Source organism: Anoplopoma fimbria, chromosome 4, assembly GCF_027596085.1.
Source record: "Anoplopoma fimbria isolate UVic2021 breed Golden Eagle Sablefish chromosome 4, Afim_UVic_2022, whole genome shotgun sequence".
NCBI lineage: Eukaryota > Metazoa > Chordata > Actinopteri > Perciformes > Anoplopomatidae > Anoplopoma > Anoplopoma fimbria.
The window spans coordinates 21856127-21870987 of NC_072452.1; the positions used below are offsets into that span (position 1 = coordinate 21856127).

The following is a 14861-nucleotide window of genomic DNA, read 5'->3' on the forward strand; positions in this document are numbered from 1 at the left end:
CTGATCCACTTCCTGTTTCTGTTCCATGCGATACTGTTGGTACTGCTTTCAGCCAAAGACGAGGAGGCTGAAGTGATGATGAAAGCATAGATCAAACCCCCCCCCTCTACGTTTGATCTCTCTACTATCAAGCAAAAGCATTGACAATCCGCTGAGGGAACAATTAAGGTCTTTTGTTGTTGTTTTTTAGCGTTAAATTGTTTGAAATAAACGAATGAATCGCAAGGAAAGAAAAAAGCACAGACGCCTTCATAGAAATAGTGGAGGTTTTGTTGTGTTTTGATCCTCTCCATGTCCTAAATCCATCACGTATCCCATCCTGTGCACTTTGTGGTGATTGTGTTTGGCTCCGACTGAAAGGAGGCCAGAAAGAGAAAAAGAAAGAAAATGAGACCGGAAAATGTAGAGCCCAGTGAGTGGAAAAGATGGGGTCCTTTGCATTCTTTCCATAGAGTCAATTTGAAATATTTAAGACTGAAGCCACAATTGATGGTTGTGCATATTTCTCCCTGTGAGGCTGCGTTTGAGTGGCGCTGTTCTGTTCACTGTGATGTCACTGTGGGAGGGGAGGGGGGAGAAATAAACCTGCTGCACTGCCCCCTAGTGGTGACCTTCTGCATGGACCATTACATACTGACAGTTTAAGAAGTGAATTCCTTCTTTCCACAGTCAGAGTTGATCTGTGTGCTGTTTCTTTCTGTCTTGTTCAGTCTATGGAGAGAGAGAAGTAATCACTTTTTATGTGTATATGTACTTTATGTATTTATACTGATGTTTCCATCTCAGCTTAACATTCAGTTTTAGTTTTTTTTTTAAAGGTTTAGGCTAAAAATAAAAAAATCATGTAACGATTACTCTAGCAAAATAAATTACATTTTAGGATACTATCCCAATAATCATAAAAACATAAAAATTTTTACTTAAAATGGCACTTCAACATACTGGAAACACTTAACTTCACATTTTATGTTGTAAAAAAATATTTTCATTGCATCACAGATGGGAAACAAATATTTTTTTAGTGGACATCGTAAAGGACAAATTTAGAATTGACATTATATAAAGTAAAAAATCATGCTATATGTTTCACTTCACAATAAAAGTGAGCTGGGCGGCTTATTTAAGTCGGTCATGTGACAATTTTCACGATTATCCCAACAATGGAAATTCACTGCATATAATGTATATGTAGAATCCAAAAAGACTTGTAAATCAGAACCTCTCTATTGGATCTCATTTGATCTAAAAGATATCAGAATGGGGAGAAATGGACACAATGATGGACACAAAAGGTCCACTTTCATGTCTTCAGATTGCTTGTTTTGTCTGACAAAACCAAAAGTTGGAGCCAGTGGATTTTGGCACCTTTGCTTTTAGAATGACTTGATCAATTGATTCATCAATAGCAGAGTAATTGGCATTTAATTTATACCAAGTAATCGATTCATCATTTCAGCTCACAGTAAGATGCATATTAACCCAAATGGTACTCTTCATATTCAGGTTTATTTATTTTTTAACCTTCTATAAATGATTCTGACATTTTCCCTTTTTTAGCATTTTGTCCTGTAGCTTCAGTTTTCAAAATGTAGCCAGTTAATGGAGGCTGCAGTTCCCCAGTCACCCAGTAGGTGGCAGTGTGTGTCTGAACATAGCCTCTGTGGAACAGCTGCTCCTGTGTGCTGCTTGTTTCACTGACCACAGACACTTTGAACATCAGGATTTGGTTAGTGAGGATATCACTGTGTGATGTAACGGGGCCAAGCAGCCCCGAGGGCCGGTTCTTTCTGCGTCCGCCTCGTGAAGGCCAAACCCAAAGAACCAAAAGAGTTTATGCTGACGTCAAGGGGCCCAAGACGAGCAGTTCCATAGCCCAGTTTGGACATCCCTCTGTAATGTGTCACATGTCTGTTGACTATTACAATTACACAGTACACTTTTTTTCAAACTACAGTGTTTTTCCACTCTTGTTGTTTTTAACGTTACATCTGAATTCAACCTTTTTGAAGTCCGTTTCAACACTGAGTAAATAGGCATTCTGGGTGTGTTTTCATTGTGTGTTACTTGATGGCTTCATGGTTGTTAGGCTGTTATTTATTTTGTTCATCCAAGGTCATGTGCAGCTGAGTTTCACGTGTCGTTGTGTTGTTTATAAAAAATATTACTCACACTAATGTTTGTTTTTTAGCAGGCCAGGCTTTTGGTAAAATGCTACTCTTTGTATTTTATACATACAGTATGAAATACACCACTTAGTGTTTCAAGAAAATATTTTGCTGTTGTTGGACAAAAAAAGGTTTATTTTTTATCAAATCCACTTAAAGGGACAGGTCGCCCCAAAATCAAAAATACATATTTTCTTCTTACCTGTAGGGCTATTTATCATTAGTTATTGTATGTTGCCTAGTTTTGGAGATCTCTGCCTTCTCTCCAATAAAATGAGGAGTATGGCACTCATAGAGCCAAAACAATACATTTGAAGAACTCAACAGCATTGTCTCTTTCCAGAAACCATGACCCGGTTTCTCATGATAATACACAGACCCTGTTGTGAACAGTTTCATGCAGGAACTATTTCTTTTTTTCTCCCATAGTTGGAAGCCTTTAAACCAACCAGAGCTTCTAACACTGGTTTGATTCTCGCACTTTCTCTTCTCCTGACTGACACAAACATTGGGGAAACCAAACCAGCACAAACAAAGTGTTATTCAGCTTCTGTGGTTTCGACATTTCATACATTTTTCAATACGCTGATGATTGCGGCCGACAGAAAACACAACCCAGAGACAAGGTGGCCATTCTGTGTGATTTTTCATGTGCTTGTTTGTGTCTGGCGGCGATCTCCGCACAGACTCTCCGTTGTCCCTCCGCTCCGCCGTCGCCACATCTACCTCCAGTTTCCGCCGACAAAGGCATCCCAGTAGCTGCAACCAGCATCGCAACACACACACACACACACACACACACACACAGAGCCAGTGGGTACCAGTACACAGAGGAGGAGCTGTCCTGGCTGCCAGCTCTCGCAGAGGGCCACTTTGTTTCACCTCTGACTTGGATTCTCGCCAAACAATCTGAGAGTCGCTCACTGGGTCACTTGATGAAGTAATTGAATGGGGAGTTTATGGTTGTGCAGTGTTGTTCCTTTATTTTCTCTCTCTCTCTCTCTGCGAGGTGCTTTATTGCTTTCTAATCCGATGCTCGGACACATAAATCAATGTCACTGTCTGTGTGAAAGGTTTTCTGTTGTATGAGTTGGCAGTTTGTCCACTGCTGGATGAATAATCAGTAGTTTAAGTGTCGGCGCGACTACAGGATCATTACTCGGCCGTGTTTAGCTTTGATTTGTCAACGCTTTAAGCAGGTAGTTGACTTAATGAAAAGTAATCAACATTTATGATAAACGATTGATCTTATAATCATTTGTCGACTAAATATCACACATGTTTCAGCCTAACCACTTTGAGTGTTTGCTGCTTCCATTCATGCCATCCATAAAATATTTATAGGCTATACTGAAAGTTATATTTATTGGCAGCCCCGTCAAGGTTTAATGACAATGCAATCTACATCATAGTCACATTCAACATATATTAACTGATTGTTTTTGGGTCATTTAAATGTCATTTCAACAGGATGTAAACTCAGCATTGACATACAGTACCAGTCAAAAGTCTGGACACACCTTCTCATTCAATCTTTATTTTTGTTTTTATTTTGTTTCTACATTGTAGATTAATATTGAAGACATCCAAACTATGAAGGAACACATAGGGAATTATGTGGTAAACAAACAAACGCTCAACAAACCAGAATATGTTTTATATTTTACATTCTTCAAAGTAGTTGAATGAGAAGGTGTGTCCACACTTTTGACTGGTTCTGTATGATGACCTCATATAGTTGATATTGTTGGCAAAAAGTTTCCTATTTACATATCTGCTCTTCAGAAGCTAAATGATTCACAATGTTCAATCTTTTTTTTGTCTGTCTGCCATTTGGTGCTGAGCAGGTAGTTGATCTCAGCTTTTTCAGTGAACCAGCTGGTTGATCAGAGTGTTTCGAGAGAATCAAAACCATTACACACGTAGTCATTGTCTTTTTAATGCATTTTTTTCATGTTACAAATATTGATTGTAGTTGCTTTATAAAAGCTCCTGTGTCTAACCACCCTTCTCCTCTGATCCTCAGGACCTGGAGATCGTCTACTCGTATCTCCACGGGATGGAGGCCTTGTCCAACCTGCGAGAGCACCAGCTGAGGTCAGTGTCTGCACCAATCAGTAAAAGTCTGCATAGATTGGAGCTCGATATTCCAATCACATGAATTACAAATGCTAATTTAAACACAGACAACTCCTCAGTGTCTGCTCCGTAACGAGTTTAGTCAGGGGTTGGAAATATTAACACGGAGCCATCGGCCAAGTGGTGGTAAGATTCGTCTGGTTTTCTAATCCAGCAGACGCTCTGCCCCTAAAACCACTCATCGGCTGGAATTATTCTATTCTATAAAAAGCAAATCTGCTGCTAAAAAAAGGCACAATTACTGAAATCCAGCTCTTACTATGACTTGGCACAGTTAAAGCTTGATTAATGTTAAGTTATGACCTTTTAGGGTTATCGCTTTCCTAGGTGACTAAGGGATAAGAGCTATTGTTTCTTGTAGGTGTGTAAACATTAACACGATATGAAATGTAACAACCTCCAACTCTTCTTAGAGAGGAATTTCATTTGATATTCAGGCCCTTTTATCACAGCATAGGGTCAGGTGAGAGGTGTGAAAGTAGACCAGGATTGACTTCTTTCTTCTTTTTTCCTCACTAGTATGATAGTAACTTTAATGTCTTTTGGTTTTGAATGCTGAGATCCTACCTTTTTGAAATTATGAAATTGTGATGATTGATTGGGTCCATATGGAGCCGCTCCATCTATTGAAACAGGTTTTTTGGATCGAGACTGAAAAAGACGAGCTCGTCTCTACAAAAGAAAAAACAATATCTCAAACGTGATTGAAACCTCCCTGCCGTGAACCCGCCGCTCTTCTCTCCCGTCATCGCGTCGGCCTCCCCGTCCTTTCTGCCCGGCGCAGACTTTTCCAAACACTGCGTGTCAGAAGTCGGTTCCCAGCATGCCTTGTGTGCATACATGTGGATTATACTGGCGACGGAACAATGTAGCAGTACATGACCCGCGAGCTGTAACATTCCACTGTGTGACCCTTCAGAGGCCTCCCCCCGACAATACCCCCCCCCTTCCCATCTCCCTCCTCCCCTGTTTGGATCCTGAGGAATGTCCCCGTGGTCCCACAGACCAGTCCTCCACTCCTGCCAACTTTGATTTTCCCATCCTTTAAAAAAAAAAAAAAAAAAAAAAAAAAACACACACGATTCCCAGCCGTCCCTCTTAACTATGGGATTATGTTATAGATCTTTTTTTTTTTTTTTTTTTTTTTTTTTTTACTCCACATTTCATCTGAGAGGAATGTGTTGTTTTCCCTGTGTAGTCCTTTTTATTTTCACAGCGACTTGTTTTTTTGGAGCCCGGGATTGTTTTTTTTTTTTTTTTTTTTTTTTTTCTGCAACTCGACGGCCGCCCCCAGCTATTTTTGAAGCCTTTTGTGTTTTGATCAGCTTCTGTTTACTATGGTTGCCTGTCAGTAGAGTTAAGGCACAGTTGTCTTCTCTGGAGGCGTTTAGGAAAAGCCTGATGTGGATGACTATTCCTCTTGTTTTATGTTGTGGGGAGAAAAAAAAACGGGGTTTGAATCCAAAAATCAGAGATCTGCGATTTAAAAAAAATAAAATAATGTGGTCCCTCACAAAAGAACAGAGTGAGACAGAATGAGGGTTAAATCCTTGGTTGAAAAATGATAGTACTGTCATATTATTATTCTTTTACATCCTTCATGTTTAACACTCTTAAACTAAGGGAAAACAAAAACAACATTTCACTGATGAGGGCAGCGGGAGCACAACGTGAGGATGAGGAAGTACCGGACAGAGAAAGCTCCTCTGACCTGGATAAATGACACTTGTTTGTGGGAGTCTTGTGACTCTGCGGTTTATTGTTGTTAATTGTTCAAATCCCAAAATAAACTTTAAAAAGAAATCTATCATGGTGCAGTGATGGAGAAACAGTCTCTTCGCTGTTCATCAGTGCTGTCATCAACCAGATAAATAGTTTGGCAACAATACCGAGACACATTACAACCAGATGCATAAAATAAAAAGGAAAAATTATAGATGGCAAAATAAAAGCCCTTTTTAAAAAAACATCGATTTTACAAGAACCATGAAAGTTTTCCTTTCTTAGAAAAAGAGTTTCTTTACAGTTAAGCCATACAGATATAAAGCAGCCTCACCAGATTTTATAAGGAACGTCAGGGGAAAATATCTCACAGCATAAAGAAGCATGATATGCCATATTTGCCCATGAAACAGATTGTATGTCATTCAAGGACATTAACAACATAACTACAGCGGATCTAAAACATCAATCTGAAACTAAAGCAGTCAATGTCATTGCGATAAAATCTCAAAGGCCTCTGTGTGACAAACGTAACTAACCACCACAGAACACATTGTAGAATAACTGGTTTCCTGTCTTGACAGTCGCTTCAATAGACCATAATGCAATGCAGCCACAAGTCTGTCATAATGTGATGCTGATATGAATATGAAGTTGCTCTTCTTCTTAGCAGGTCATTCATATCTATAACATACTGCATCTTAATGTTGATCGGCATCACGTGTTCGCTGCCTGTCACAGATGCTTGCTGAAAGTCCCGTAGGTCCTGTCATGTAGGCGTGACAACACATTCACGAGTATCAAGGGTTGGTTTCGTATCTGAAGCTACACCCTTATTAGAACAATGCCTGGATCCATTCCTTTCCTTTTTGTCCTGTTGTGTAACATTGCTAACTCACCAGAGTTACTGTTTCCTCCGATTGTTTTCTGACTTCCACTCTCTCCCCCCTCCTCCCTCCTCTCCCCCTGCAGGATAATGTGCGAGACGGTGCGTTATGAGAGACATGAGGCCAATGAAGTGCTGTACTAGTAAGTACCACAATGTCTGGAAGTGCACGGGTGTGGTTGTCTGTGTGTTAAATGGGCACGGATGACGTTCATTTGGTCAAATACTTACATACTTGCCAGCGTGTGAACACATTTAAAGGACAAGCGACAGAGGGCGGCCAGTGTAACCACCACTACTCAGAGTTACGGATGAGCTGAGACATGCCGGGTCCACCAAATGGAGCGACCTGGTTGACCGTTGACAGTCGAGGCTTTCATGAAAATGTGTGTGTGTGTGTATCAGCGTCACACCAAACCCCTCTGCAGCACCGCTGACCAACAAGAGCCTAGAAGGTTCAATGCAATAAGGCAGTGTGTGCTGAATAAATACAGAATAACTGTAGCCGTGGTAGCTCATAAAAGTATCTCCTTCATGCTATCAAGTCACTAGCGGCAACGCTTATATGCTTTTATGATCGTAAAGATGTATTGACATCCTCCTGACGGTTTCTGAGTGTGTTTGGACACTTTTTTGAAAGGCTGCAACAGCTGCAGTAAGCAGACAGCGCCGCGGGTGCTCTCTGCTCACTGCATGTTCGACTACCGTCACGTGTTGACGTCTTCCCAACACCCATGGGGAGAATTAAGATCGTCAATTAACGTTATCAGCCTCTCTAGGGGTGACAGAGGATCCCCTATGTAGGTGTGTGTGTGTGTTAGCGGGGGTCCATATGTATTTATGTATGCGTGTGTGTGTTGGGGGATGATGGGGAAGAGTCAACACTTCATTAGAAGCCCATCGACGGTGTGGGAGCTAATTTAAACAATTGGAATGTAGATTAGGTGGTGGTCGCATAATAGACTCCAGTTTCAGCAAGATTCCCTCCGGTCCCCCAACCCAGCCACCACACACACACACACACACACACACACACACACACACACACACACACACACACACACACACACACACACACACACACACACACACGCGAGCCTATAGCTTAGTGGCTCTCTTTGCATTTTTAGTGGTGTCATTAATGAAGAGCTTTCTTAGATGTCCTAGTCAAATTCCTCTCAAAAATGTAAATATGCAAATAGAAACGCTAAAGTGGACGCACATACTTTCTACACATAAACAGTTTTTTTTTTTTTTATAAACCAGCTATTGTGGACGTCGTCTAATACCTCATTCAGACCAACACAGTGAATGATGCTCCCCAACTAAGGTTGGACTCCGATGCCATTCGGTTTTAATTGGTTTACTATTATTTACATATAAACAGCATTTAATCTACCTCCAATGATGGGGAGAGAGAGAGAGAGAGAGAGAGAGAGAGAGAGAGAGAGAGAGAGAGAGAGAGAGAGAGAGAGAGAGAGAGAGAGAGAGAGAGAGAGAGAGAGAGAGAGAGAGAGAGAGAGAGAGAGAGAGAGAGAGAGAGAGAGAGAGAGAGAGAGAGAGAGAGAGAGAGAGAGAGAGAGAGAGAGAGAGAGAGAGAGAGAGAGAGAGAGAGAGAGAGTTTTATGAACAGAAAGTTGTCAATCTGAGACTTTGATTTGTTAATAATGTAATGTTGACTTTGTGAAATTCTGTGTATTGATCCGTGTTTTTGAATGAAATATTGTTGCGATGCAGAGGTGTCCTGGCCTACACATAATATCCTACAAACTTTAGAAAACATATTTATTTGGTATCAATCCCTGCAAAAATCACATCATAACCATCTTAACATGTTTTTCAATGAAAATTAGAACAATGATGAAAAAATGATCATTCCCTCCGATATTGCTCATCATATCGTTATTGCATTTAGTCTAAATAATCGTAATTCCATATATATTTTTTTTCCTTCAAAATAGTCAAGCCCAAGTCATATGTGTGCGTCTTATATAAAAGAGGAATAACCGTAAAGGAGAGTGAAACTACTTTTCTCAGTTTACCTGCAGGCGTAACCATCAACACAGCAGGTTATTTTCTTTTTGGTTTATTGGTTCATTTAATCAGCACGAGTGTGCTAGTTTGTTGCTGCGTCTATGCACAACTGTTTGCATGTGTACAATGCGTGCATGCATGTGTGAACCTATAAAAAAAAGTCTGTCAGGGCTCTTCCTGATAAGAGCAGAGTGTTAAACAGCAGCAGAGGAGATTGACTTTCCTCCTGTGCGAGATCTTAATCATCCTTCTCTCGTGAAAACACAAGCTTCTAACAGCCTGTCTATTTATAACAAGGACAATAATCTGCTGGTAAACCAGAGCTCTTAAAGTCAATGGGGGAATTTAATTGTGATAGTATCTCTATTAAGTTGTAAAACTGAGTCATATGTCAGAGAGTGCACTTCCTTAAAGGAAAAGCCATGGCTCTATTGGATGTACTTTTAGAAAAACTACAGGCGGACACACCAGTTATAAATTGTCTGGTTTCAGTAATCATAAACGGCCTTTATGGAGACCATTCAGAGAGCTTAGCTAAACATTTAAATGTATATTTTTATTTGTCTCTTACATCGTACAACCACACTGTCTGACCTATGTGTTGGGATGAGTGTGTTCGGGGGTTAAAGTGGTCAGGAACGATTCTGGCACCTTTGACTAATACGTCAACAAATCTTATTGGCAGTTTCATACATAATTGTGTCAGGGTGTAAATGTTTAGTGCGCTGCTGCCTCGCGTTCTTTCCAACAGATGCCATCAAGATATTTAACCAAAAAAAAGAAAGTAACGTTGCCCCACAGTCATTTTTCCACACCACACCGGCGGATTTTTACTGGAATTCCCGGAAAGCGCGACGAGACGTAAGCGAAACGTGTAGATTGCTCCACGCTGACTCAGTCTCCCGAAGAAGTCAACAGTATGGTGTATTGAGTTATTGACTTTATTTTCATGCCCGCCGTAGCGCGTGAAGGGGAGTCTGCCTGGAGTGAAACGGACACGCTCAGACTCTGAACCCGGATCAATCAGTGGAGATACGGTGGATGAGTTCAAAACACATATATACAGTGGGATATTTGTGATTTAGAGAGCTGTCTATGAAGATTACGCTTCACTAAATGTGACAAAATTTGATTTCAGGTTAATAAAAAACCCACAGGGGGTCTCCATGAGGGGTAATGGCTGTTCTTCTTATTACCTCCGTGATATTAAGCCTGGACCCCCCCTCTGACCCCACTAACTGTAGTGATCATTTGGTTTTCAAAATGTAAGAAATTAAAAAAATACCCATCACTATTTTTCTGAAGCCTTAGGTGATGGCTCCATTTCACTTTTTTGTCCAACCAACAGTCAAAAATCCAAATATATTTAGAGTGCTATCACATCAGACGCAGAAAAGCAGTTACTCCTAAGTGTGAAGCTAATCAATCAATCTACATTTTCTTACTCTCAAACAAGCTCAGAAGTTTCTTTCTCTCATCTGTTATGCGTCCTTGAAGAGGAGAAAAATACATATTTCTTTTAGTTTTTGCTATTTTTCAATTGGAGCAAACTGTCACTGTTTGGCAGCCATTTTTCTTCTGGATCTTCCTCCCCTGAGTTCGGGACGACGGGAGCCAAAAGAACATTTTACACCGAACTAAATCCTGGCTACATACAAAATGTTTTCTTTTTTTTTTTCCTTCCATAATGTTGCAGAAAAGCACTCAGATTCATACAAATGCCCGAGTTAACGACCCGCACACTCACAATCTCTCTCTAACTATCGTCGACAGTTGGCAGTCCTGGAGCAATGATAGGAGGATGAGGGTAATAGTTATAGAAGTGCTCATGTTTCCTTCCTGGGGCTCTAGATTGCTAGAGTGCAAACACTACACACACACACACACACACACACACACACACACACACGCACACACACACGCAGTCACACTCAATATCTTGTGAAAACATCCCATGCTGTGAGAGCATCCAGAGATTATAGCCCTAAAGCCCCTCTGTGATGGAGGCTGACTGGGCACATTTAATGGAGGCTGCTGAAGAGGGTTGGTACCTTCTGGTCTGCCTTTTAACCTCTTCCTTGTCAGCTCTTTCGGAGTGACCCTTGACCTTTGACCCTCACTGGCCTGTGTGGTCCAACTGAGAACTCCATGCCTTTTTAGATGTGCGTTGCCATGGCGTTTTGCTATTCTCTGTTGAACGATTGTTTTTCAAACTACATGCATTGGAGTCAAAACGTGTACGTTTTGCATTTTAATTAGAGTTTTCCATCATTAATTAGTCCATCAAAACAATATTAATTGTTTCATTTTTAATATTATTTTTCAATTATGATAGACTGTGTGAACTTTTAAAACCATTGCAATTTTCATACTGTTAGTGACCATTAGATTAATTGAGAAAATAATTGTCAGGTTAATTGAAAATTAAAGCCATTGTTAGTTGCAGCCTTACATTTAATAATCAGTTTTTTTTGTTTATTTTTTTGTTATGAGGAATTTAAAAGTCAAGCCTGCCTGTCTTTAAATTTGTGACCATTTCAATCTTTAAATATATATATTTCAATGTATTTCAAGTCAAAGTAACTAATTGTATGATGTCTTTTTTTAATTAATTTATTTTGTTGTTATTGAAACAACAACTAACAGTTAATTCCCGTTGGTGGTAGTGTTGCCATGAAAACAGGAATTTACCTTCCACACATGTCACGCTGAAATCCCATTTTACCCTCACAGTCAGAGCTACACCCTCACAGTCAGAGACCCAGTTTAATTATTTCACTTGTTGTTTTGAGTGAAATAATTAAAAGAGGAAGAAGAAGATGTCTGTCTCTCGTCAGTAGACGGCATCAGTCCAAGTCCAACAAGCTGTTGCCAGGAGAGAAAAAGAAAAACACTTATCTAACAATCATCAGGGCAACAGTTAGGTGTGGCTACACATCTTGTTTAAATAAACCAGTTGTTACTTGAGTTTACTTGATGGTAGTTCCTTGATAGAAAAATGGAATTTATAATAATCTAACATGATAATTCTAAAGAAGAACAGTTAGCACACTGTGATATTTTGACCCCAGGCTGAGATTCACAGTGAGTGTTGGAAAGCTGGCACATCATCATAGGAGGGTTGATGAGGAAACTCAGTGAAAGATGGAACTGATAAAGCCCTCTGATTTCCAATGATCCCAGTGCCGGCTTATATAATCATACATTCCAGTACATGCAGTATGTTCAGTGCCATCATGGAGACATTAGTCATTTGACAAGCATCTGAATGGCCGCAGAGAAACTTGGTAAAGTTGGCAGGAATGTACTGTATCTGAAGTGATGTGGTCTCGAGCACTCCGCCATAGTCTGAGCTTTTTAATAAGGTCCAACAGAAAGCAGAAACATCTAACTATGACCATGTGCTCCAGCGCTTAGCAACCAGGGATACATGTTGCTAAGGTGGTACTTGTGCAGTTGCCAGGTCGTAGAGAGTTTGTGTAAATTGAATAAATAGAAATTGTGATTCAGTTAAATAATAATAATAATCTCATATTTGAGTTAAGTAGGGAATTTTAAACACAATTACAAATTCAAGTGCACAATAATTAACTAACTACCGGTTGCACAGTTTCCCACAGTCGGCTGTCACACCTGCAATAAGAGACAACATAAACTAATCAGGAGGCAAGAAGAGAAGACAAAAGTGATCTTTAAATGTTAAAAAGTGGTAATAGTACGAATGAAAAACTGGAATAGTCAATGGAAAGAATCAATAGGTGTTGTTTTAAAATCATTGTATCCACTTTTATTTAATTCATTATGTTGGATAATACCGGGTTTGGAACATAAACACAATATTTTGCTGATCAGAAACCTTTTACTGTATTTATATCTGTAAATCACATTAACCAGTAAACTCTCGGTCCTCTCCCACCCCCTCTCTTGAGCTTTTTTTTAGCTTTTAGATTAAAAAAAATATGTTTTCAGGACAATCGGACAATTACGAAAAGTGGTATGAATGTTTTATTTCATAATGTCACAATACCATTGTGGTATTGACAGTCTCCTGAGAGTTTTATGGCGAAAACAACACGACAATAACAAGTTAAAATGGTCATATTTTTAGCTGCTTGTTTATATTGGGCCTCTGAATGCGCTCAACACTCCTTTTTTTTTGTATCAGTCCATCCTGTGAGTCCAAACGCTGTTTATCCTGGTTAAAAAAAAAAGAGAATAACTTGAGCGGAATTATTGATAAGATGCAAATAATTGTGTCCAAAATATGACTCAGTTTCTAACTCTCGTCGCCTCATTCAACCCCCTTCCACTACCTCCATGGTACCCGTAAAACCAGATTCCCCGCTGTTAACAGCTTCCCAAGGGGGGTTTTGTGGATCATATTTACCGTTTGACTAATGCTTCCAGTAGTCATGACCCAGTTCAGTCAAGCTGTCGCGGCGCATAAGAGCCTCCGATCTCCTACTTTTTTGGCATTGTATCTCCTCCTCCTCCTCCTCCTCCTCCTCCTCCTCCTCCTCCTCCTCAGCCATGCGAGGTGCTCCCCCTCGCTCCGTACATCTGCGTGCAGGCAATTAATAATTGAGCATCTCGTTCGTGTCATCCCCGAACGAAAAGGAAGAACCATGAAAGGCTGGAGCGAGTCTGGAGGGAGGCGGGTGGAGATCAGCAGAGGGAGAAGGAGAAGGAGAAAGATGCTGTTGGAGGATTTTTTTGCACTGTGTCAGTAGGGTGTGCTGTCTACAGCCTCATTAGTTCTGCAAGAAAAGTGTAGGAGAGGAGGAGAGGGAAGGAGTGGGGAGAGACTTTGTTCTCGGTGATTAGGGAGAAAAAACTCGGTCAGCACAGTGATGCTGGGTGTGAATATATACGTGTCTGTGCAGGCGCGGGTGTTTAATAAGTGCACCCATCCTTTACCTTCCTGTAAGCAAAAACCAGTCCCACATTGCTGACGTGTGACTGGTCATTGATTCTTGCTTCTTTTTTCTTTTCTTCCTCCCTCTGGTTTCAATTAAAAAGTATCACTCAGACCAGGTGAAGATGTTCAGCGACGATCACACGAGCTGCTGCCTCATTAACACCAGAACACCTTCAAGTACGAACGTTCGATTCCGGCTTGATGAGCAGGCTTTCTTTTATTGGGACGAGGTGACATTTGTTTAAGTGTCGACTGGTGAACAGACGGATGTTGGCTTAAATTGATGCTGTGATTTCATAGCAAAGAAAATAATGGGTTTTCGCACCATCAGGTGGAGCTTAACAGTAATACCTGAACTGACGTAGACTGATAACTTTTTTTTTTTTTCACTTTCCATATACCGGAAATCCACTTTTCCTAGAGTTGGATGAGAAATATGAAGGCCAGCTGTTTCCCCCTGTTTCAAGGCCTATGCTAAGCTAACTGGCTGCTTGCTGTAGCAGAATTGATCCTCATCTGAAACAAATAAGCGTATTTCCCAAAATGTTGATGTATTTTTTATCTGGAATAATGCTCATAATTGTGAATAACGTTTATTTTTTTTCAATATTACATAAGACATGCATTAAACAAAGTTCTATTACAAAGTTTAAGTTGAACAAAGATGAAACACAAATTACAAATGTAGTGAAAATAAGTCAAATTTACACACTTTGACTCTTTGTGTTGTTTGAAAATAGTCAGAATGACAAAATAGGCAATAAAGGCAACAAAAAATAAATCCTAAAGTGTTGCAAAATACTCTTATATTTCTTTGCAGGCATAGTGCAGCTTTCGTTGTTAGAATGATCAGGGCTAAATGAAAGCAGTTTACTGGCACGCCTAATTTGTCCACCGAAACTTAAGTGCTCGTTTCAAATTCCCAGCGTTCGAAAACGATGGTATCAGTGTTACGGGTCATGAGAATACTTCCCTCTCTGGGTATCTGCTTCCTCTT

At 40.2% G+C, this 14861-nt stretch overlaps 1 protein-coding gene across 1 annotated transcript in view; it reads left to right on the forward strand.

The window, feature by feature from the left end:
* The window catches only part of rapgef2b (Rap guanine nucleotide exchange factor 2b), a 104795-nt gene that overhangs the window by 24591 nt on the left and 65343 nt on the right, over window positions 1–14861 (forward strand). Inside the window, 2 exon segments of the mRNA XM_054597637.1 lie at window positions 4192–4262; window positions 6999–7055. Of these exon segments, the coding sequence (XP_054453612.1) occupies window positions 4192–4262; window positions 6999–7055 (128 nt within the window).